This window comes from Chiloscyllium plagiosum, unplaced genomic scaffold (assembly GCF_037043375.1).
Source record: "Chiloscyllium plagiosum isolate Xiang-an unplaced genomic scaffold, Cpla_swu_hap1 HiC_scaffold_33, whole genome shotgun sequence".
Taxonomy (NCBI): domain Eukaryota; kingdom Metazoa; phylum Chordata; class Chondrichthyes; order Orectolobiformes; family Hemiscylliidae; genus Chiloscyllium; species Chiloscyllium plagiosum.
In genome coordinates, this window is record NW_028270171.1 from 11,221,718 (window position 1) to 11,248,492 (window position 26,775).

The 26,775-nt window shown below is 39.1% G+C and overlaps 1 protein-coding gene across 1 annotated transcript in view; it reads right to left on the reverse strand.

Annotated features, from left to right (window-relative positions):
* Nucleotides 1-10,349: 10,349 nt before the first annotated feature.
* pold1 (polymerase (DNA directed), delta 1, catalytic subunit) overlaps nt 10,350-26,775 on the reverse strand; it is a 109,888-nt gene continuing 93,462 nt past the window's right edge. The window contains exons 25-27 of the mRNA XM_043679658.2: nt 20,038-20,090; nt 17,943-18,040; nt 10,350-12,215 (exon numbers count right to left, since the gene is read on the reverse strand). Coding sequence (XP_043535593.1) covers nt 12,119-12,215; nt 17,943-18,040; nt 20,038-20,090 — 248 coding nt within the window. The 3' untranslated portion in view covers nt 10,350-12,118. The remainder of the gene's footprint in view (nt 12,216-17,942; nt 18,041-20,037; nt 20,091-26,775) is intronic.

Consider the following 26,775-nt stretch of genomic DNA (forward strand, 5'->3'; position numbering starts at 1 on the left):
TACAGCAGGATGCAATCGTTCTGCAGAAGAAGTGTGATCACGGCTTTAATATCAGAAAAATGGTAGCTAGTGTGTACACAGCAAGATCCCATAAACAGCATTTGATAATGACTTGAGAGTTTGCATTTTTTATTGGCGTTAAATTAAATTAAATATTGACCAAGGAAAGAATTCCATTGTTGTTATTTGAAAAGCAATATAATCTTTATATATACACACACACACACACACAAACAGTAACTAATGGAATTTAAACATAATGATTAAATCTGGAATCTAAAACTCGCCTGAGTCACGGGGACCATGACAACTATCAGCAATTTCTATAGAAGCCCACTGTGTTTCACTCATGTCCTCGAGGGAAGCAATTTGCCATCCTTACTTGGTCTGATTTGCATGTGACTCCAGACTCTCAGCAATATGGCTGATTTTTAAATTGCCTTCTGAAATAGCCCTAGCAAGCCTGACAATTAGGGATGAGCAACAAACGTTGGCCTTGTCAACAATGGAAGCATCCTACAAAAATTAGCGAGGGGAGACAGCATCAGCTTATTATCTTATTTCATCGTATCACACTGAGACCATTAACCTGGATTATATGCTCAAGCAACTGACCCACAGTCATTGCATGCAGTGCCAAAAATACATTGTAAGTGACAAAGGAAAATCCAACATAATCAAGGAACAAGAGTAGGCCATTTAGCGCATTGTGCCTGATCCGCCAAACAAATACATCACGCCTGATTATCTACATCATTGTCACTTTCCTGGATTGCTCCATATTCCTGGAAGTTATTAGGGATGGACAAAAATGCCCACATCCCATGAAAAAATAAATGAAAGAAAACATTACTGGTGTGTACCGTGTAAATTTAGGACAAGCTCTCAGGATTTAAGAGGTGAGTTAATCACCTTAGAATGTCCAGTTTCTGACATGTTCTTGTAGCCACAGTACTTATATAGCTGAATGGCAACACTTCCAGGATGTTCACAGTAATGGATTCAGGAATGGTTATGACATTAAATGTTAAGAGGAAAAGGTTAGACTAAGAACTTAATTTAAGATCCAGTAAAGAAATCATTAAGTTAGTCCAGACTCCATCATAATTTTAGAAAAAGAATGTGGAGACATTCTTTGAGAAATATTGAAACAACTGAATCAAGCAAAAGAACATTGACATTGCTCAGACAGATGGTGACGTTTATGTATCATTGTCAGAGAAGTTTTCTAAGGATTATTTTGTAACAAAATCCTATTCTAGGTGTACCTTGGGTCAGGTACTGAAGCATAGAGACAAATTTTTAGAAATTTTAAGAAACAGTCTGGGCAGATTTATATAGAATGTGAAAGGGTAAGGAAAAATAATTTTGAGAGGTGGATATAGGCATTAGTCGTTAAGTACCACATATGAAACTGAGAGAGGTAAGTCACTTAGAATTTTTAAAATATCTTACCAACCATGTTCAAGACTTGGAGACTGCAACTGCTAGATAGCAGAAAAGACAGACAATTGTAAGCTAATCCATAAAAATAAACCTTTGTTTCCATCACCCCTTAAATCAAGGTAGAATAGCGAGGGAAAGAAAGATTGGCATTCAGGGTAAAGAAGGGACATCTTGAAATACCCCAAAAAGTCTTCGAACTAGAAAGGAGAATAGAATCGCAGAAGCCTTACAGTGTGGAAAGAGGCCATAGAGGCAATCAAGTCCAAAACGACCGTCTGAAGAACATCCCACCATATCCCTGTGACTTTGCATTTCCCATGGCTAATTCACCTAATCTGGACATTCCTGGACACAATGGCAATTTAGCACGGCCAATCCATCTAACCTGTACATCTTTGGATTATGGGAGAAAACCACAACACCTGGAGGAAATCCACGCAGACACGGGGAGAACATGCAAATTCCACACAGACAGTCGCTCAAGGGTGGAATTGAACCTGGGTCCCTGGTGCTGTGAGGCAGCAGCGCTAACCACGGAGCCACCATGCTGCCAGGATACTGAGGGAGGAGGTGAAACTCCAAGGCCTCAACGTTCCCATTAAGAAATGGGGCACATTCATGCAGAGTAGTGGAAAACCAGGGAACTTATTGGGATTTTTAAGATTGAGCCTGAGAAAGAAACTCGAAAAGAAAATACCATAGACCAAATTATAGTTTTAACTACAAGCAAGAAACTGGAGGTAAAATCTTCGAGCAGCATAATTCCTGTTAATATCCTTTCTTCTGCAAGAACCTCCAAGACCCATGCATGGATGTGGCTCCTGGAATCAACTGTGAATGGCATCAGCATGCTGATCACCATATGCAGGCCTTTGGAGTGGTTGTGCATGCACACAGCCATGTAGCTTAGAGGAAACATTGACTATTAATGCAGTAGAGACATACATTTTTTTTGTCAAAAGGGTAATCCCTTCTTCCTTCAAAGGGCACTGCTAAAACCATAACTATATTAAGGAAAACAGCAGGTACTCAAACATTTTTGTTGGAAAGGACACAATCTTTCCTCCAGGAGTGCAATGAAAACCAAGTGCGAGTAGAAAGATATCTTCTGCCTCGGAACACTTCAACCCCAGGGCATCAATATGGACTTCAACAGCTTCCTCATTTCCCCTTCCCCCACCTCATCCTAGTTTCAAACTTCCAGCTCAGCACTGTCCCCTTGACTTGTCCGACCTGCCTAGCTCCTTTTCCACCTATCCACTCCACCCTCTCCTCCCTGACCTATCACCTTCATCTCCTCCCCCACTCACCCATTGTACTTTATGCTACTCTCTCCCCACCCCCCCCCCCCCCCCCCCCCCCTAGCTTATCTCTCCACACTTCAGGCTCTCTGCCTTTATTCCTGATAAGGGCTTTTGCCCGAAACGTCGATTTCGCTGCTCGTTGGATGCTGCCTGAATTGCTGTGCTCTTCCGGCACCACTGATCCAGAAGCAAAAAATATAACCTAGTTCTATTACATAAAAATCAAATTAGATTGTGAGGTATTATCAGAACAGTGATGGAAATTATTTAGAAATTACCTGTGAATGAAGTCGACTTACTCCTAGGGAATGAAATGGCTGGAGTATGGTTTTAGTTTCACCCATAATCACAGAAAGTCTGAATGAGGTTAAAAAGGCAGAACAATTACAAGAACAAGGTCCAGATATTTTTTCATTGTATGTAGTGACCAGAGCAACAGCTAGACAAAGTCAATCAATCACAGACTGAAACAATACCACCAGATGTTAGGTTTGCTGAAACACTCTTTAATGATAATAAACACAAGAAGCATTTAGTCATGATTTGGAGATGCCGGTGTTGGACTGGAGCGTACAAAGTTAAAAATCACACAACACCAGGTTATAATCCAACAGGTTTAGTTGGAAGCACACTAGCTTTCAGAGCGACGCTCCTTCATCAGGTGATAGTGGAGGGCTCAATCCTAACAGAATTTATAGCAAAAAGTTATTTGCTATAAATTCTGTGTTAGGATTGAGCCCTCCACTATCACCTGATGAAGGAGCGTCGCTCCAAAAGCTAGTGTGCTTCCAATTAAACCTGTTGAACTATAACCTGGTGTTGTGTGATTTTTAAAGAAGCATTTAGTACATCCTTGTTAATTGAGACTCAGAAAACAGCTGAAGTCACCTTTCATCTGCAAACATGAACTTGTTTACCCGAGGGGGACCTCAGACCAGCAAAACATTGATTAGAGCCTATTATCACAAATACATATAACATTGGGTCAAAGGATTAGATTTCTGATTTTTGTTACCAGAGATTCCCAAATTAATCTACCGTACTTAGTTCCTTCGAATTAACCTATGGTCATGAGGTAAGAGGTCCATTAAAACTAATTATGGAAAAGTTCTCAAGGCAACAAGACAAATGCTCAATTTTGGATTGAGTGTTTATATTTCTCAACAAACCAGGTGCAATATCACCTCTGCTTCCTTTCTCTTTAGAATGGTCTCTTCTACACTGTCAAGAGAAGGAAGAATTGCATTTAGAGATTCTGAATAAATTATTCTAAAACAGAAAGGAAAAATCGAGACCCTGGGTCCAAGTGATCTGCTAATGAAATAAAAACTGTACCTCGCTTTGCAGAACAACATTAAGTTAACATCAATATGATAGAGACAGAACATTTCCCTACTCATAGCATGCGTCAAGCTGTCTGCTCTGTTATTTGTGAATGAGTGTGTATTTGAGTAAAAAGTGATGCAGCTTAAGTTTGATAGCAATAGTTTAGTAATTGGTAATTTATAATCCATCCTCTTTGTAATTTCAAAATACAAGTGTTTTTATATCAGAATTACATTTCCAGTTCATGATGAAACTTGGTGTGCACTACTTTAGGGTTCTGATTTGAGGTCAGTAATATTTGTGGTTTAATTAGATTCAAATACATTTGGCATGGCTTATGGGATAGCTGGGACTCTATTATCAATGCACTCTTATCAACTGGGTCATGACAGGTCAGAACATGAATTTTAAAAGAAGGCTGAGAATCATGGCATTGCCAGATCTGGAAACTAATGCAGACCAATAAATCCTACAGAGTAATGGATGACCAAAAACACCAAATCGACCTACTGCTCAAAGGACACCTAGTGTTAAAAACAAAATTAAAATCATAGTGACAATGGAATTAAGGAAACAAAGCTGTAACTTAGGGCTTTGAAGATAACCCACAGGAAATTGAAAGATCTTGCATGACATTACCAAACTACTGTGTAATAATTAGCAAGAAGATTCATGAAGTAACGCTTCCAATTTACAAACCGAAGAATTTTTACCTGATGGTGAAAGAGGCTACTAATTACCAAGGGTGAAAAGGAATCAACGCTCAATTTGAGACCTTGGCTTCGCATGCACTCTGGACAAAGGTTCTGAAATGGTTACTGCAAGAATAAAGTGTGTTGCACATTTTTCAGTTGTACACATTAGGTAAATCAAAGGAAGGTAAGGATTACTTAAAGATAAAATCGCTGTAGAGTTTGGTTGCAACTATCATTTACCACTTTTACAATCTGTGGTCCAAGCCACTCAGACCAGAAAGCTTGTTTTCTCTGCTGTCAGTGACTGAACTGAGTCTTGGTATCATAGAGACATACAACACAAAACAGACCCTTCAGTCTAATCAGTCCATACCAACCATAATCTCAAACTAGAGTGTGGCACTGGAAAAACACAGCTGGTCAGGCAGCATCCAAGAAGCAGGAGAGTCGACACTTCAGGCATAAGCCCATCATTGTGAATATCCTGATGAATGTCCCATCCACTCTCTTGATTCTTGGATGCTGCCTGACCTGTCCATTTCCAGCACATACTTTTTGACTCTGATCTCCAGCATCTGCAGTCCTCATTTGCTCATAATCCCAAACTGAAGTAGCTAAACATGGCTGGGTATGGCCCATATCCTTCCAAACATTTCTTATTCACGTACTTATCTAAATGTCTTTTAAATGTTGTGACTGTACCCTCATCCACCACTTCCTGTGGAAGTTCATTCCATACATGAACCACTGTTATAAAAAAGTTGCCCCAGGTAGTTTTTATATCAGTTACCTTAAAAATATACCCCCTTGTTTTGAAAATCCCCAACCTTTGGGAAAGACGCTTGCCATTCACCTCATCTATATCTCTCATGATTTCATAGACTTTCATAAGGTCACCCCGCAATCTCTTATGGGGTGTCACAAGTCCCAGCTTATCCAGCCTCTCCTTATAACCCAAACCCGCCATTCCAGGCAACTTCCTGGTAATTTTTTTTCAAGTCTCTCCATCTTGATAATATGCTTCCGCAAACAGTGTGACCAGAACTAGGCACAGTATCCACAAGAGGCCTCACCAACATCCTGCACATCTCAACATGACATTCCAATTCCTATATTCAAAGGGCTGAGCAATGAAGGCAAGCAAGAAAAACACTTTCTTAACCACCCTGTCTAGCTGTGAGACAAATTTTAAAGAATTATATACCTGAACTCAGAGGTCCCTCTATTCTATAGCACTGTTTACAGCCCTACTTTTAACAGCATAAGTCCTGCCTTTAATGGTTTTACCAAAATGCAATACCTTGCATTTATCCAAATTAAACTCCTCACTCTGCCACTCTTCAGATGATTGACCCACTTGATCAAGATCTCTTTGCAATCTTAGATCACCTTCTTCACTATCCACCATACCACCAATTGTAGTGTTATCCACAAATTAGTAACCATGCCTTCTGCATTCTCAGCCAAATCATTTACATAAATTACAAATAAAAGTTGGAATCATTGGTCACAGGCCTCCAGTCCATAAAATCCTCCACCACCACTGTCTCCTGACGCTAAGCCAATTTTGTATCCAATTGGCAAGCTCACCCAGAATCCCACGTGATCAAACTTTACTAATTAGTCAATCACACACAGAACCTTGTCAAAGGCTTTACTGAAGTCCAAGTAAATAACACTCACTGTTCTGCCCTCACCAATCTTTCCCGATTACTTCCACAAAAACTCAATCAAGTTTGAGAGACATGATTTCTCTTGCACAGAACCATGGTGACTACCCCTAATCATTCCTTGCCTCTCCAAATACATATAAATGAAGGATGAATAACGAAGAACACACCCAAGGATGGACATCTAATGCCTAACATTTGATGGTATAAACCTATCCAATACCTCAAAGATCTAAGAGGTAAGTTTTATGTTAAACAGATAATTTAATAGAATGGTTACAGCACAGATTAAGTATTTAATTAGTTATGGTTAAATGGTGGAAACCCTTCAGCAAATGTAGTTACAGCACATCGATACAGCAGTTTGCGTTGGCATGAAGTTGAATAGAAATCTATCACATGCAACAATAGATCTTCCAGCATTTGCATCAACACTTCTTAAAACATTTTTAACAGCCTTCTCAAGGTGTGAACAATGCTGATAAGCCCGCATTTATTATCCATTACCAGTCATCCCAAAATTGTGCTGATAATCCCACCTCAAATCTCTGTTGATTGATGGTGGTGTATTAGTTGGGAAGTTCCACATTATTGATCCAACCATGAAGTGAGGTGGAGGGGCCAGGTTATATAACTTAGAAGGATAGTATGCTGCTTACAGGGGAACTACAACATGTTGACATTCCCCTGATATTGTCCTGCCCAGTTATTAACATTATAGTTAAAAAGTTTAGGTTGCAGAACCTCTGCAACATACACTGTAGATAGTACGCAGTCATAGAGAAAGTCCAGATATTGAAAGGAATGGCAGGGACAGAACAAATGCTTTCTTCTGGATAGTGTTAAACTTCTTTACTGTCATGACAACAAACACTCAGTAAGCATTCCATTTATATTCCTAATTGGAGTCGTCGATGCTAAAGGTTTAATATCACATGGATCCTGGTTCTTGTGGGCAGTTTTAATATGGTTGGCACTGTTAAACATCTGACTAATGCAGAAATCTTTGGATGCTAATGGTGGAGGTATCAGCTATATCAATGGTAGGTGATCAGCATTGTTTGACACTGTATAACACAAATGCCATATATGCCTTATCATCCCAAGTCTTGATGCTTCTTGGAGGCTACTGCATCATTAGAGGTCTTGAGACTGGAACCCTAGGTTGTAGTATCAGAAGCAAACAGTTCCATTCCTGTTCCAGTCATGGGAAAACAATCACAATGACTTCAGTTTTGTGTGGATTCCTCGGTGCCATCCTCTGCCAAATGTGGCCTTGATCCCACGGGCAATCAATCACTGATCTCTCACTTACTTTGTATTCATGGTCTAGAGTCAAGTGGTCTCAGTGGAACAGGTATTTGCTTTTTGTTAGTAAATAGTGCTTGATGACACTTTACATAACCATCACATCACTAGCAGCAAGCTGGTACTGTGGAAATTGGCCAAATTGATTAATCTTGCTTTTTGTTAATGACATACGTGGGTATTATTCTACATTAGGTGCCAACACCATGGTTTCAGCAGAAATCACTTGCAGTGTTGGCAAGATGGGGATCTAGTTTGGTTCACAGCTCTGAAGCATCAGACGTGCAGTTTGTTCTGTGTAGCGTGAACCAGGTTGCCTGGGCATTGTTGTCCATGATGGTGACAACTTCAAGAGGCCATTCACTTGGTATTTTTGGTCAAAATCACATGTAAACACTTTAGCATAATTTCTTGCAAACACACGTGCTGGACTTACCATGGTTGAGTATAGGGTGATTTGCAGAAGCTCTTCCTCCTTTATTGCTCGATGCTCTATTGTTGTTAATTATTGAATCTATTAGTACAAAAGCATTTCTGACCTATTAATTTGGGACTGCTTAAGCTAGTTTATTTTGGTGCTTGGTGTGCAACAAGTTGTATTTGACTAAATTGGTGCATTATTCCAGCATGTTTTTGGATGGCCAATTCTAGAATGCTAGTCTATTCCACAAGACCAAGGCAGTTACAGCTCTGGGCACTGCTCTATAGGAGTGTGCGCACAATGGAGACAGTAAAGAAGGGATTTACAAGAAATAGCTCCACGGATGACATATTTTAATTATAAGGATAAATGGGACAAGTTTGGACTGCACTCCTTGACGAAAAGGTTAAGAGATGGTAGCTTAGATCTGGATAGAATAGATAGGAATGAGTCGCCAACCTGTGACCAGATGGGTGCTACTCTACTTCAGGCATGGCTGACCAGGAAACACTCTTGCTATGGATGTAATGCAAGGATTTACAACTGATAATCGATCTGCTTAGCCGCATCATTAACCCAGCTTCGAAGGCCATTAGATCCTGAACAGGGACTTGAACATGGAGTTTCTGGTTCAGAGAGTGGGATAGTACTCATTGCACCTCAAGATCATAAGGAAATTAGTTAACAATATATTTCATTGTTCATCATGTGCACATTACCTAGATGAGCAGCCTTAATTTTTATTCCTTTCACGTTCTGTACTTCATCCAATAGATAAAGATTAGTCCTTCAATGAATTGCTTGGAAATGGGTAAAAGTATTTGGAGAAACCAATGAAAGCATGACTATTAAATAAAAACAACTGCAGTAATGGAAAGTCTAAATCTATTCCAAGCAGATCAGCAAATAGAAATAAAAATGTTAATGGTCAAACCAGAATCAAAATAAGCAGTGAAGTATTTGGAATCACTTTGCATATCTAAAATTTCTGGTTGAATCCTCAAGCTGATTTCAACCAGCAAGTCAAATGGACACTATAAATGGCAGCATCGCTTTCGAATGAGGAGGAAAAAAAATACATAACTAAGCTACTTGAATCTAACTGCTATCTAGAGCCTGAAGATTGTACACATGTCTAAACAAAATGGAATTCAACTAACATGTTTCCTGTCCTGCCACAGTCAAATATCATGCATGTTCAGAGATGAAGAACAGCTATTTAGACAAGTGTGGAGGGGACAGAGGTCCAAAGTGGGGGAGCATTTAAAATAGATGTGTGAGCTAAGTTTTTCACACAAAGGATGGAGTGTGCCTGGAGTTCACTGCCAGAGGTGGTGATGGAAGCAGACACAATAGCAGCATTCAAGCAACACCTGGACGAATGGATGAATAGGAAGGGAATAAAAGGATACAAAATCTTGTAAGTGAAGACAGTTTTAGTTTGGAAAGGCAAAATGTGTCAGCACAGGCTTGGTGGTCCAAAGGGCCTGTCTCTGTGTTGCATTGTTCTTTGTAAAGGAGGTTGCTAGCAAAGAAGTCATTATGTTGTCCCCTCCACCAAAATGACAGAAAGAGGGGCAAAAATAGAATGCAGAACACAAATATGTTCCCTCTGGTTTCTTTTAGCTGGCTTAATTGGTTTTGTTATGGATGAGATTCGCCACATCAGAATCCAATCACACTAGTGAATCAACTAGATTAGAAAATCCCGAGGCTGACTGCACAAAAGATCCAGTCACATTTTTAAGACTGCTGGCAAGAAATGCAAAGGGAATGAGAGGAAGAACCCTTTTATGCAGTGAGTGGCAACGACTTGGATATTGTTGCCCACAAAGAGGGAAACAATTAAGTTAAAAGGATTTGGAAAGGAACTTGAAGAAAATAAACTTGCAGGACTGCTAGGAGGAGTGTGGGGGTGGAATTAACTGGATTACTTCATAGTTGGTATGAAACCAAATGGCCTCCTTTTGTGCCATAAATGACCATTAGATAGCACCTTTTCCATCAAATACAGAACAAGGAAGGGGATAAAAATAAATTGGTGTTGTTCATCGAAGTTTGATCAACACCATCCACCATTCATTAAACGTGTTAGTAAAGGAGCTGGAATTCTGGGAAAACAGTCCAAGCAAGAAAGACACTGGTAGTAACTAGAATAAATGAGCATGACTCTTTGTCACAAAATTGGCACTTTTATTTCTCAAATACAAAAGTCATCATTCAAAAAACATATGGTTATATAAAAAAGATTTGTACAAAGTCTTACTTGATGAAACTCCAAATAAATTCCACCTGTCAGTGAATAATGAAATAGCTATCATCAAGCTTTGGCATACAGATAGATGTAACTGAAAATTTGGAATGAGGTTGAATGGTAGAATGTTAAATAGGATTTTTGCAGCTCTGTAGGTAAACACAACAGCTGATATTGTGCCAAATCAGATCAGACCAGAGGGGTCAGTTTTGATGTACTTTGTCAGCCAATATTAGTTACACTAGAAATCAGAATAAGACTTCAGTAATGTACGGCTAAATTCAAGGTGGTTTCTTTTGCTGATCGTTACCTGTGGATAAACCCGTCATCCAGGTGACAAATGGGACAAGTTTAACTGGAAGGGGAAGGGTCACTCTTGAGCCCCAATACGGATTACTGTACACACAGGCTAGTTATCTTGGAGTGTTACCAGAATGATCATGACTGGAATTGTACACTGAAACACTGGTTACAAAAAAAGTGGCATCAGTAGAGAAAGGCATCCCTCTCCAAAGTCAGCTCATTCTAAAGCTAATGCAATACAAACTGAATGCAATCTCAGCACTTTGGTACCAGCTCCAAACATTGTTGTACAGGTTAGCTATCCAACATTCTCAAACATTCAGAATTGATTTGGCAGAGTCAGAGATATAGAAATTCCATTTGTCATCTAGTCCAAGATTAGTTATCTTCTGGTTCAGCTGACAAAACCTGTAAAAGACCCTTCAAAATCTGATTGGACATGACAACTTAAAAAATATAACTGTGAGCGAAAGGATGTGAAGTAATTGAAACTTAATATTTAGTGCTATTCTTTTGTCCTGTACCCATATCACGTGATTCACAGGTATTTGCAAGAGAATGGATGAGGATTACTTTGATTGGTGGAGAATATATACAACATACAGTGCCCCAAACCGTTCCCAATTTCACTTCCTTCAACTCCAGTCACCTAATATAAAGGAGATGATCAGCAGAAGGTGGTGATGTTTTAAATGTCTGGGAATGAGAGAAAATCTTGCAGCTAATCCAGAAATTCAAATGTCCTTGTAGCTACTGAACTTAGTAATGATACAATAAGAATCAACAAAATCCAAGAGAAGCTCCTAAGAATAACACAAAATCCATAACCCCATTTGTACTTATATCATCCACATCATGTGCACTTCAATCAAGCTGCTGGTCGAGTGAGTCAACTAATAAAGCTGCTATCAAAAATATTTCTTAGCCTTTTGATACAGCAGTGGATTTAGTATATAGGAAATCCAAATGTCACCTGCTAGCATATTAAAAGGTGTTTCAATGGCAGTGGTATATTTTGCAGAACATCCAATGAATTTTTCAAATTCTGCATCCATTATACCTTCCCTTCCTTTGCCGATTCCTTCCCAAAGATTAAGGCAACCACATTCGGTAACAAAAAAATAATCACACTTGCTGTTGATAAAGTGGCTCTTCAGATGCTCAGTTTAAGAAGTCAGGCCATGAATGAGTACCTGCTCAGTATGAAAGATGCTTACAATCAGAAAGCAAACATGGAGCTTACAATTTCACAACATCTGATAGGCATCTCTCCAAATGGCAGTGTCGGTGGTCAGAAACAATTAGTTTCTGCATCCCATGAAGAAACATTTCCAGTCATTGATTTAAAAAATACGCCTTTCCCTGCACGACCCCCAATATGTGCTCTTTCATCACCAAGTGGCTGGTCCAAATCGCATCATTACTTTCTCCTGGTCACCAAGGTCCTTCTGCACCTTCTTCCGCATGTAGAATATGGGGCAATCCCGACTAATGAAAAAAGAAGAAGAAAACGTAAAGATGTTACACAGAATTTACAGCACAGAAACAAACTGTTCATCCCAGCAGGGTCATGGCAGTGTTCGTACTTCACACAAACCACTTCACACCTTGACTTTACCTATTTCAATTAATATACCATGCTACTCCTTTCTCCCTCGTGTACTTATCTAGCTTCCCCTCTGATGCACTGAGGCTGTTTACTTGAAACACACTCTACGGTAGTGAGTTTCATATTCTTAACACTGTCTCGGAAAGATAATTACTCAGATTCAGGAGTGATATATGTTGATGGTTCCTCAAGTTTCAGCCTCAGAACAAGTGGAAAAATCAGGTCTTTTGTTCAAGAGAGGCTCAACCAATCTGCTAGGATAACAAAAACATGGCAATGATTCTTAGAAATAAAGGACATAACTTGCTTGTACAAGACCATACAGCGTTGCCTTACTGTCCACACTTCACAATGCAGTCACAGCAAAAATAATAACATCCAATTTTCACTGTTTCTGTTTTAACAGTAATGTTTCCATGGGTGCCTGGAGATCCAGTACCTTGTTAAAATGACTATTCCAATAGTAAGTGTTTCCAAACTAAGGACCTCTTTACTGTTAATGTTGATCTCTCTCTGCACCTTCTCGGCAGGTGCAACCCTGATGCACTTGTGAAGGACAATCTGTCTGTAAAGCATGTAAAACAACACTCTTCACTGTACCTTGGTACATGTGACAGTAATAAATCAAATCAAATTTGATCAGATATAATGCCCTCCATGATTTCTAATTTATATTCAGATGAAGGAATCGAAAATACGGTTGCTAAAGTTGTTGATGGCACAAAAGAAAAGAAAGTTGTGAAAAGGACAAAAGGGACAATGAAATATAGATGGGTTAAATGAGCGAGCAAAAATTTAGTAGACAGAGACTAAAGTTGAGACTAAAGTTGAAACTGTGAACTTGACCACTTTGACAGGAATAGAATAGTAGCCTATTATTTAAATGAAGAGAGATTGAAGATCTCCAAGACACACAGATTTAGGCCTCCTGGTATGTGAATCAAGAGTTCACATGCAGGCAGACCAAGAGATTCGGATGACAAATAAACATCATTTATTGCAAGAGGAATCGAATATAATGGTAGGGATATTTTGCCAGTTATACAAGGTACTGATTAGACCACATTTGGAGCACAATGTACAGTTTTGGTCTTATGTAAGACAGGATATAAATGCACAAGATGCAGTCCAGACAAGACTCGCTCAACTGCTTCCTGGGATGACAGGGTTATCTTATAAGGAATAGTTGGACAAGTGGGTCGGCATCCACTGGAGTTTAAGAAGTGATCTACTGAGACAGCTAAGAACCTTAGAGGGCCTGACAGGATGATTACTGAAAGGATGCTTTCCCTTGTGGAAGAGTCCAAAACTAGGGAACAAAATTTAAAAAAAAAAGCATTTCAGATGAAGATGCGGTGCAACTTTTTCTCTCAGAGATTTGAGTCTTTGGAACTCTCTGCACCAAAGATCAATGGAAGCAGAGGCAGTGAATATCTTAAATCAAATGTGAACACACATTTCTGACTACCAAGGCAGTCAATGGTTATGAGATATAGACAGAATGTGGAGTTGAAGCCACAATCAGATCAGCCATGATCCTGGAGCAGCAGATTTGAAGAACTGAAAGACCTACTCCTGTCCCTAATTCATGCTTCTATGACTGAGATATGCAGCATATACAACATATAACTAGAAAATTTCCAGCATCAACATACCTCTCCACTTCTTCACAATGAGGTTGATCTCCTTTTATTTCTCATCTGATATTCCTTATAGTACAATGGAACATATGCCTTTAGCTGCCTCAGCCTTGATCACACTAATTTCCTTCTCAAAACTGTTCTGCCTCTCCCTCTATAATGCCTACCGTAAAATGTACCTCTTCAATTAGATTTCTAGTCATTTGTCTGAACATCTTGCAGTTTCACAACAACTATCTTTTTGATAACACTCTTGTTAAAGGGCTTGGAAAAATCAGCTGAAAAGTCAACATTGAATTCTGTTGTTAACTAAAATTAGAATACAGGTTTGAAGGAGGACAGACTGTCTGGCCTGACAAAGTGTGTATGCAGAAGAAATAACAGAATGGGAAAGGGAAGCAAGAAATTTCATGCTCTCAGACAAGGCAAAATATAAATCCACATTTAAAGTGTACTGAAGGTGATAAGTGGGAAAGGGGGTGGGGTGCAGTGGATCAGCAAAAAAACTTGTAAATAAAGTCTAAATCTTAACCACCACACTTTCACTTCCTCCTTCAGATCATAAAGCATTGTGGTGAGTGCTGTCTGACTCCAACATGTCTGCATAAAACTCCCAGTCCCAAAAGTGTGGGAGAGTGCACCTTTTCACATCACTGAACTCTTTTTAAATTAATAATGATTTATTCAAAAATAAGTGTAATGAGAACATTCACGTCGTGCAAGGAAGTTCTCATCTGTACAGGATTTTTCACAATCTCAGGAATTTTTGAAGCATTTTACAGCCAGAGATAATTTTGAGGTATACCCTCTACTGTAACATTCATTATACTTTATTAGTACATTATAAAGCACTGTGGGAAGTTTGGAGGCTGTGAAAGGAAAATAGTTTATTCCTAAACTACCTTTTAAGTCATTTCAATATGACTTCAAGATAATTTTAATTCACCAGGATCATGTTTAAGGAATTCTAGACCAATAATATTCCATACTCTGAACTTAGGTGCTGGCTATGGCTCACTGGCACTTTTGAGTCAGATGGTTGCACGTTCAAGCCCCAATCCAAAGACATGAGCACAAAATCTAGGGTTGATCCTCCAGTGTAGAATTGAAAGAGAGGTGCTCCGTTGAGAGGTGTAGTTCTTTGGATGAGATGCTTAACCAATATCACACTTATTTTTTCGTTAGGACTTAGAAGATTTCACTGAACAATCAAAGAACAGCAGTGAGCTGTCAGTGTAGTGCTACAATTTGCTTCAACTCAAGTGATGGGAAAGGACTATGTGTATGTATAAAGCACCTCTCATGTTTGCAAAATATCCCAAAGTATTTTAGTTTCATACTTCCAGCAGCTGAAGTCACTGTTTAATGTAGAAAACGTGGCAGCTCATAGGTTCCCAAAATAACACAACTTGCTGTTAATCTGAAAGGTGCTTTATACATACACGTAGTCCTTTCCCATCACTTGAGTTGAAGCAAACTGTAGCACTACACTAAGTCAGTTCACAACAGCTCAGAGTCAAACCAGGATGTTTCTGTCCGACATAACTTCTTCAGATGACCCTGAGTCATTGCTGCACTGTTAGGAATATGGTTTACATTGTTCAGCAGAAAGCAAAACATCGACTTACAAAACGCATTTATCATTACCTTGAAGCACTGAATACGAAGCTGCATTCGATCTCATGTTTTTGTTTTAAGTACAGTACACAAATCTCACCCTTCCACTGGATATTACTATGTTACAGAAAATTAAACAGCACTTTGATTTACAAGCATCACAGAAACTTGTCTGGAAATATAAATCAAGCTCATTGGCTATGAAGGCTTAATAAATGTCAATCTTAAGCCAAAGCGCACTCAACAATCATGAATCTTTCTCACGTACCCAATTATCTCAGAGCTGAGACTACCACTCTAAGTTATGATAGCTCATCTTAGTGAGAACATTAAAACAGCTAGCGAGTTTGGAAGTTGGGAGTGGAGGGAAGGTGAGTATCTGGCAAGGTAAGTACAGTACATAGAGGAAAATGCAAAATTATTAGACAAACCATTTAGTCTGACTCTATTATAAGGTCAATATTGAATAACTTACGGTACATTAAAATTGTTCATTATAGAACATAGAAGAATACAGCGCAGTACAGGCCCTTTGGCCCTCGATGTTGCGCCGATCCAAGCCCACCTAACCTATACTAACCCACTATCCTCCATATACCTATCCAATGCCCGCTTAAATGCCCATAAAGAGGGAGAGTCCACCACTGCTACTGGCAGGGCATTCCATGAACTTACGACTCGCTGAGTGAAGAACCTACCCCTAACTTCAGTCCTATATCTACCCCCCCCTTAATTTAAAGCTATGCCCCCTTGTAATACCCGACTCCATACGCGGGAAAAGGTTCACACTGTCAACCCTATCTAACCCCCTAATCATCTTGTACACTATCAAAATTAAAACCTGATTTTTTTTTTTCCTAAGTTCGAATTTCAGCATTTTGAATTTGGTGAAAGAAAAGCAAGAAACCAAGAGAATTTAGAAAATTTATTTCCATTTCAAACATTATTAAAACATACACTAATACTCTGTAAAATAAGTGCCCCAGTACCTTCATGAGATACAACCACAACCAATTAAGCATTACAAATGGCAAACACAAATAACCTCAAAGCAACTCTCCATTAAATTTAGTACCGAAATGACATTGTACTCATGCCTAACCCAAACAGCTTATAATATGTGCAACATCACATGTGACGTGCCAGAAAAATGTCAGAATTCACGATTGTTAATATTGAAATTAGGAATGAATGAATTTTTACTAATACACCACCATAAAATCAAGTTTGGGAATATAACAAAAATTATTCAAAACTGCTTTTACATATCTAACCACATTTCTCAACCTACATGCCTTATGAATATTCAGTTGCTCCTCAAACCATTTATTATATACTCTAGTATTTTCCCTGGCTTGATAAACCAACTATATTGTCTACTTTTTAAATAGTTTATGATGTTTCTGTTGCTTTCTGTTGAGAAGCGACTTCTGTTGCTTTTCAGATCAGATCAAATGGCAGAAATACTTAAACATCATTTTCAGGATGTTACATTTTGCGAGATATTTTCTCGTCCAATTTCAAGCGTCACTCATCTCATTATTTGGAATTTTAAGCATACGAACCCAGGATCCAGATAGTTTCCTCATATCTTAAGATTCCTAAAGAGTTTGACACAAATCTCTGTTGGCCCACACAATAACACAGCAAAGATCCTTCAAAGACCTTTCCAGTAGTAGATTATTTGATTTTGCATAGTAATTAGCCTTCAGCTTCATTTACAATCTTGTGCCTGCATATTAACACTGTAGTTGTGACTTAACGTTAAGGAGTTTTTCCAGAACTACATAGTAGATAAAGTTGTGATCAGGCTGGACCAACATGAGAAAGGCATTAATGAATACAATCCACTGTGCCGAAAAGTAACTGAGGACAGGCATCTGAGTACCCATGTCACAGCAAACCTTCAGTGCAGGAGGGAGGAGAATTAGTGTAGACAATGAAAAAGGCAAGTGCTTTAAAACAACAAATTATTCATCCAGAATCATCACTTCTTGAAAAATGGAACAAAAGTACAAATAAAAGTACAAATTTGTACAAAAGTACAAATTCAGCATTAGCCCTGAAGCAATGTGGAGTTATGGGATGAGGAATGAAAATATAAGAAACCACTGCAAGTGAAATGACCAAGAGTGAAGACTGAAATACGAAACATACGTGCAAGGGAAGCCAAGCTTGGGATTTGAAAGCTTGCAGTTAACAGAGGATTGGAAGATGAAGCAAGGTTTAGAACTTCTATAGGTCTAAGGCCCAATTAGGAACAAACTCAAAAGTCAGAACTGGGGTCAGCTAAACAGTAGCTTTGTAAGGAGGAAAACCATCAGTGAGATTGGAAAGATGTTTCCTTACCTGGTACAAAGCACATCCTCATGCAAACTACCCTGACATCGCTGGCACTGAGTCCACAAGCGTGAGAACTTCTCCTCCAATAGTTTCAGTTGAGATACCTGGAAAAACAGAAAATAGGTTTACAAGGAACAGAACAGGTAATAGCAATACAGAGTGAAGTTACACCTACATAAATCCAAGCTTTGCAGTTAAGCAGATTTACATAGCTTGCTTTTCAATGCAAAAAAAGCATAATCTTATTAGGAGTAATAAGAGGAAAATGGCAAATGGTGGCTTATCTATTAATTTTATTTTTATATATATATATATATATATATATATATATATACACACACACACTAAAATCTCACATTTGGGAACATTTCAAGTCAACTTTCTCATTGCAAAGAGACTACTGTTAGGAGGCCAAAATTATTGATCAACATTTCCATTTTCTAATATATATTTATGCACATTATTGAAACTATGGAAATACACAAACAAGAGCACAATATATGACATTAAAATGGGATGTGAATAACATATAGGCACTCTGGTACAATTACTCACTTGTAACCACATTTTACCTCATCTTGAATGATCTGTGCTTTGCGCCTGCAAACAACTGGTACATTATAAATTGTGCACAGGGCACACAGTTCTTGTGTTCAAATTTTACTATTCATCATTTCATTACACTTACAAGCTAACCATTAAAAATTGCTATGACAAAATTTCCAATTCAATCTAATCCTGTCATCTGTCACAATGATTGCAGGTTAAGTGTCTGTAACATCCTCTCAACTCGATCACCTGTTAGTTTGAAAAATGAAGCAATATAAAATCAATTTAAACATGGAAGGATCAAGATCCTTTATTAGAGTCTTATCGTTCAAATGCTAACTTGTCTACCATTCACTTCCTCATCCTACTCTTTTTTGACAGCAAGACAGTCAATCCATTAACAACGCTTCCACGTGCAAAACATTTACTCTCATGAAGTTCTGACTCCTTGTAGAGTTAGGTTTAGCAAAAATACAGTCTCTGGAGGAAAATAATGTATGTAACCTTGACACAACTTTACTGAAAATAGGATTATTAGTTAAAAGGTCTGAGGTGAATTGAAAACAATAATTCAACCTGGCAATTAATGTGATACGCACCCCGTTTCAAGGTTTGTTCTTGTTGACAGTGTCACTTGAACCTTTCAAGTGGACTGCAGTGTTGCAAACTCTCAAATACTTGCTGGTACTCCATATCACTAACTCACCATTCATTCCTCTGCTTTCAATACACCAGCTCAGAAATAACAAATAACCAATTCTGCACTCAAAGGCCAGTTTAAAATAATTTTTATTTGTTTCTTTCCAATAGCACAGTGGCAATGTCACTGAAATAGTAAACTAGAACCCTCGGCTCATGCTGTGGTGACTTGGATTCAAATCTGATTGCGGCAGACCGCAAAAATTGAATTCAGCAAAATCTAGAATAAAAGATGGTCTAATATGACTACTATTGATCACCGTAAAAACTCATCTCATTTACTAATGTCCTTTAGGGAAGGTAATCTGTTGTCCTTACCTGGACTACATGCAACTCCAGACCTATACCAATGTGCTTGTCTCTTAAGTGCTTAAGTACCAGTCTTGCCAGCAATGCAGAAATCCATGAACAAATTTTTCAAATTATAAGCTCAAGATAAAAATGAATGACCATGTTACAGATTGACATAGCATAGAGAGAGGCCATTCAGTGCAGCATACCACAACTGGTTCTTTCAAAGAGCTATCCAATTAGTCTTAATCTCCTATAATAAAAACTTGCCGGAGAAACTCAGCAAGTCTGGCAGCATCTGTGGAGAGAAAATAGGGTCACTGTTGTGGCTCCAGTGACCCTTCATCAGAATCAGTTTCGCCAGCAATTTCTGGATTTGTCTCATATTTCCAGCATCTGCATTTCTTGGTTTTATATTACTGTCCTAATCTCCTGTTCTTTTCCCCCTCATAACTTTGTAATCTTTTCTTTTCAAGTATTTAATGCCCTTTACTAATTTCAGAGAATTAGCAGATGATATATTCGCCAAACTAAACATAAACTATGTAAATTTTAAAAATACCTCTTTCTGGTACAACTCTGACTGACGACATTTGCAGTAACTGCACACAGCACCTGAGGAAAAGAAGGTTAAGATTAGATTAAATTTGAAGTCTTCTTCCACCTGAACAGTGCATAATTAAAAAGAGATGCTATAAAGGCTTGAAACTTGCACACAAACTGTGATTAGGACAATGTCTTTTACAAATAGCATTTGTAAACAGGAATAGGGATAGGCCATTCAACTCTCTTTAGGAATTAAACAAGGTTGATCTGTATCTCTATTCCTGTTCGTTCTGCAATCCGTTATGTCCAAAATCAGACAAAAATATATCACCTAGTTTTGAAATTTATTTAAAATCCCATGAGGCTGCCAGAGCCATGTTCCAGGTCTTAACTACCACTTATATGCAGTAGATAATTAAACAATTTTAGAATTATGATGCAAGATCAGCAATCTGAAATATTACCTTTCTCCATCCACAGGTGCTGCCTGATCTGCTGAACATTCCCAGCATTCTTTGCTTTTGATTTCATAATTTACAACAATTGCATATATTTAAGATACAGTTAGAAAAGGAGACAGTGAACAGAGAAATGGTAGGACACATTCTCTGCTCAGTGCAGTTAATAGAGCTATTAACTTCCTCTTGTAGTGTAATAGTCCCGATTCTTCAAAATCTTAAAGAAAAATGCTAAAACACACATCTTATAAACAAAGTGAGAAAATCTTGGATAACTAAGACGGTACTCCTCTCCCAAACATTAAATTATTTTTGGCTCAAGTAGCAATGCTTGTGTTTTGAGCTCCATTTTATTCCTTGGGATCTGGTTAAATCCAGCATTTATTGCCTATCCCTAGGTGCATTTTGTACCTCTGCAATCCATACAGCGAAGGTACATTGTAGGTTGTTCAGCAAGGAATTCTAGGGTTTTGACCCAGCAATGAACAAACATCCACACATTTCCAAATCAGGATGGTGTAAAGCTTAGACAGGTGGTGGTGTTCCTTTGGGCTTGCTGTTCTTATCATTCCAGGTGGTAGAGATCACAAGTTTGAGAAGTGTTACTGAAGAAGCTGTGTCAACTTACTGTATTTCATCTTATATGTGATATGCATTGCAGCCAGAGTATGTTGATGCTGAAGTGAGTACATGTTTAAAGTGGTATCCATCAAGAGGCCACTTTGTCCTTTGTCAAATGTTTTGAGTGCTGAACGGTAATTATTCAGGTAAGTGGAACATGCTTCACCACTCTTCTAACTTGGTACCTTGTAAATGATGGAAAATTTTAGTGAAGTCAAGTCAGTCACTCACCATAGATTTTCCAGTCTTTAACCTACCCCTGTTTAAGTATTTAGTCTGGTTCAGTTCTTTGTCTTTGTTTCCCTTGATGATCATACCAGTTTTCTGTTTAGCTTTAGCTCTGACCATTTCATAAAATAGGTACAACACAAGCTTTTTGTTGATCAGGACAATCAGTAATACGTTCACAACTGAAGATAGTGGATTATAGGGTCTAATTTCATAGCTGAGAATAAGTGACAATGCAGTAAATTCAGCGTTACATCATTTCATTTTAAGACTTTCTCTTAATCAGCCAGCATCTCCAAGCTTAATCACTACCCCATCATAAGCATGCACAACAAATCAGGGAAGGTTGTTGTGCCAACCAAGACTAAGTAAATTAAAAGGTAAACTCAGGCAAGATTCCAGCATCTATTGCCTTTATATATATTTAAAATATAAGGAATAGGAAGAGAGTAGACCAGAGGGATTCTTGAGCCTGAACTATCATTTTACAAGATTCCAAATGACCTTTTACCTGAACTCCATTTCCAGTGCTATCCTCATATCCTTCAATTTCCTTCAGTCCTAAAATCTATATCTTTCAGCCTTGAACATGCCCAAAGACCAAGCACCACACTAACCTGGCAAATTTCAAATATCCACAATTCCCTGAATTAAAAACATTCTCCTTATCCAGACCTACAAGTTAAAGCTTTTAGACTCAGACAATGATCCCTATTTCTAGACACTCCAGCCAGTAGAAATTGCCATAAGCATCTGCCCCATCCTGTCCTCTATTAGCTCAGAAAAGCGATTCACGGAAATGCAGCATATTATAAATAACAATGGGCAGGATATGGATTTACATACACAAAGTAGGAGGCAGCGATGGCATAGTGGTAATGCTGCAAGACTAGTAACATAGAGAGCACCCCAGGTTAATTTTCTGAGTACATGATTCGCATGGGGCTGTTTTCCCTGAAGCATCGGAGGCTGAGGGGTGATCTTATAGAGGGTTATAAAATCATGAGGGGCATGGATAGGGTAAACAGACAAGGTCTTTACCCTGGGGTGGTGGAGACCAGAACTAGGAGGGCATAGGTTTAGGGTGAGAGGGGAAAGATATAAAAGGGACCTTAGTGGAAACTTTTTCACGCAGAGCATGATGCGTGTATGGAATGAGCTGCCAGAGGAAGTGGTGGAGGCTAGTACAATTACAAAATTTAAAAGGAGGCATCTGGATGGGTATATGAATAGGAAAGTTTAGAGAGATATGGCCAAGTTCTGCAAATGGGACTAGATTAGATTAGGATATCTGGTCGGCATGGATGAGTTGGACTGAAGGGTCTGTTTCGGTGCTGTACATTTCTATGAATCTGGAACTAAAAGCTAGCCTTATGGTAACCATTGTCATAAAAACCCATCTGGATTATCAATATCTTTTAAGAAAGGAAATCTTCCATCCTTACCTTGCCTGGCTTACATGTGACTCTAGACTGACATCAATGTCTCTTAACATTCCTAAAAGAGAAAATGGCCTAGCAAGCCACTCAGTTCATCAAAATTGCTACAAGATCTAAAGAAAATAAGTTAGGCCAGATAGACCATCTTGTATTGACCTAGACATGGAAATGACAACAGAGAAAATAGCTCTCTCAACCCTGCAAAGTTCTCCTTGTAACATCCAGGGATTGTGCCAAAATTGAAATAGCTATCCTCCAAAACTGTTCAGCAATTACATGACATGAGGCATCTTACTCATGGAAATGTACCTTACAAACAATGACCCAGGTACCACCAATACCATCCCTGATACACCCTGCCCCAACAGCAAAACACAGCCACCCAAGGAAACAGTACAATGATATACAATTGGGAAAGAGTTGACCATGGAGACTTCAACATCAACTCCAGATACCATAAAATCTCATGACATCAGGTCATACAAGGGCAAAACAAAACTCCTGATTACCACTTATTGCCCACATCTCAGCTGATGAATCAGTACTCCTCCACATGGAACACTATTTAGAAGAAGCACTACTGGTGACAAGACTGCCGAATGTATTCTGGATGGGGAATTTCAGTATCCATCACCAAGAATGACTTAGCAGCACCATTATTGACAGAGCCCTAAAGGACACAGCTGTTAGACTGGGTCTAGAAAAACATATCTGGCACTGCCCTCAACAATCTACTCAGCACAGATGTGTCAGCCTATGATAGGGCTGACCACTGACAGTCATTACGGAAAATCCCACCTCCACATTAAGGATGGTCTCCATTGTATTGTGTGGCACTACCAGAGTCCGAAGTGGAACAGCTTTTGAACAGACCTAACAACTTAAAACTGAATATCCAGGAGGTATTGTGGAAGCTGCAGAGCTACATTCAATCAAAATGTGTAACTTCATGAGCTGGTGTATATCCCATCCACTGGCACCAGAAGATCAACCCTGGTTCAATGAGGACATGTCAAGTGCAGCATCAGGCATACCTGAAAGTGAGGTGCCATTATAGGACCACTTACATGCCAATAGAGAGGGCAAAGTAATCTCACAATCAATGAATCAGATCTAAGTTCTGCATACCTCCCAAATCCAACTGAGAGTGGTGAAGGACAATTTCTGACTAACCAGAGATGACTCCACAATTCTCAACATCCTCGACAATGAGAAGGTCCAGTATGTTTGTGCAAAAGAGAACCGAAGAAGTGTTTGTAGCCATCTTCAAATAGAAGTGCCAAGTGGATGATCCATCTTGATCTTATTCTTAGGTCCCCAGCAGCTCAGTTACCAGGCATCAGTCAATCCTATACACCATATATGGTATCAAGAAATAGCTGAAGGCACTATATAAAAGCCATGGGTCCTGACAATATTTTAGCAATAATACTGAAGGCATGTGCTCAAGGACTAGTGACCCCTAGCCAAGATGTTCCACATTAGTTACAACACTGACATTTATCTAATATTGTGGGAAGTTGTCCGGGTATGCCTTGTTCACAAAAAAAACAAGACAAAGTTCAATCTGGCCAAATACTGCCCTCAGTTTACCTTCAATCACTAATAAAGTGTCTGAAGGGTTGTCAATAATGCTACCAAGTGACAGCTGCAACAGAATGACCAGCTCTCTGACAATTAGTTTGGATTCCAGCAGGACCCCTCAGCTCCTGAACTCATTACAGCCTTCGTCCAAACCTGGACAAAAAAATGCCAAACTCCAAAGATGAGGCCTGCATAACAACCCTTGATATCATGGCAATATTTGACTCTGGCATCAAGGAGCCCTAGCAAAACAGAAGTCAATGGGACTCAGAGAAAACTGCTTGGTTTGATCCTATAAAGGGCTTTTGCCCTAAACTTTGATTCTCCTGCTCCTTGGATGCTGCCTGATCTGCTGTGCTTTTCCAGCACTACACTCTTGACTCTGATCTCCAGCACTTGCAGTCCTCACTTTTGCCTGGTTAGAGTTGTGCTCAGGACAAAGAAAGTTGGTGCTGGAAGTCAATAATCTCAGCTGCACGATATCAATGCAAAAGTTCCGAATGATAGATTCCTAAGGCCAAATTTCTTCAGCTGCTACATCTATGACCTTCTTCCATCATGATGTCAGAAATGAGGATGTTTGCACTATGTACAGCACCATTCATGACTCCTTAGCTACTGAAGGTGGTGGTGTCCTTTTGAAGCAAGATCTGGACATCCAGAGTCTTGAGCTGATAAATGGTAAGTAACATTTGCATCTCACTAATGCCAGGCAATGCCCATGCTCTGACAAGAGAGAATCGAGGAAGTGGTGTTTAACACCATCTCAGACAAAACAGCCCACTTGACTGGCATTCCAACCATCATCTCCAAACATCACTCCATTCTCCATCAATGCACACTAACTACAATGTGCACCACCTACAAGATGCACTGCAGTAACTCACCAAGTCTCTTTCAACCACACCTTCCAAACCTGTGCCTCTATCACCTACAAAGACAAGGACCTGTAAGCTCCACACATCCTGACTTGGAATTATATTGCCTTACCCTTACTGTCACTTCACAGTCCTTCACCGACCAGATCGGAGAACTCCTCCCAAGCAGTACTGTGGGTGAACCACAACCAAAGGTCTGCTGTGACTCATGAAGGCAGCTCCAGGGCAATGAAGATTGAGCAATAAATGCTGGCCTGGCTGGTGACACTCACATCCGATGAACAAATTTTAAAAATCTATATAATGTGACTGTACATATTATTTTTGAAGAGATTGAAATGTATCTTGAACAACAAGATAAAAACAAAGGACAAAGAGAAAGAAAATAGATCAGGAAAAAGTAATGAAGATAGAAAACAACAGAAAAGATCGGAAGGGCAGAAAAGTATACAAAGAAAAATGTCAGGTGCAGGTTCCTTATGTTGCGTGGCACACCAAATGGCAAGCCATAAAGATAGTTAAAATTAGATTGTGTTTAGTAAAACATCAGCAAAAACAGTAGTTCACAGATTCCCACAGAAAACATAATCGCCATCGCTAATTTTTAAAAATAGAAAGCCCCCTCTGCTCACACTTGCACCCCCTCCACTTTTAATCCCATGATGTGGTGTCAGGAAGAGGCTGAGTGATACTGGAAAAGAATGAGGAACTGGTCAAGTCTCTGCTCTCACCACGGGAAATGAGAGGGAGACCGAAGGAGGCTTTGGGTTATAAGCATTCTATTCTCGAATAAGGGAAACTCCAGACTGACTGTTTGGGAGGCTTGAGGGCTCAAGCAGGGGAGGCAAATTTGGCAGTAGGGGTAAAACAACTCTTACAAGAATATACCGCTCGCCATTTAATAGAATCATACAATTTACAGTACAGAAAGCCATTCAACCCATCATGTCTGTACTGACTCCCAAAACAGCTACACAGACAGTCCCATTCTGCAGACCTATTATTTTATTCTAAAATTTATTCACTTATCCCTCTCTATTTCTAAAGGCACCTCTCGCCCCGAAAACAGTTCAATGAGCAATGGCACTTTCTGATAACTCATCCAAGTGGTATTCTGTCATATACAAGTTAATAAGGAACAATGATAGTGCAACCATATTGGAGATAAGCAAACTTTGCAGCTCAGCTCAATCCTGCCATCAACCAAACATGCATCCATACATATACACACTTTGTATTAGTACTCAGTTGAGTCATTAAAAGGTAGTCGAAACATTATTGTTGAACATCACTAATACCTGAACTTCACAGTAGCATTGCACAGTACTCTGCAGAAACAGCTCAGTACACTGAGTGCCAATGGGTCAAGATGGCTGGGCTGTTTGATGTATAAATTTTTCAAAATACAAAAATTCAAGTTCAGAGAACCAAATTCATGGATAATGTCATTTTCTTCATAGCACAAATACTCAACCATCAATGTAGTTATAACCTTTGTGAGGAAGATCATTGATAAACACATACTGCATTTATTAGCTGCCACAAT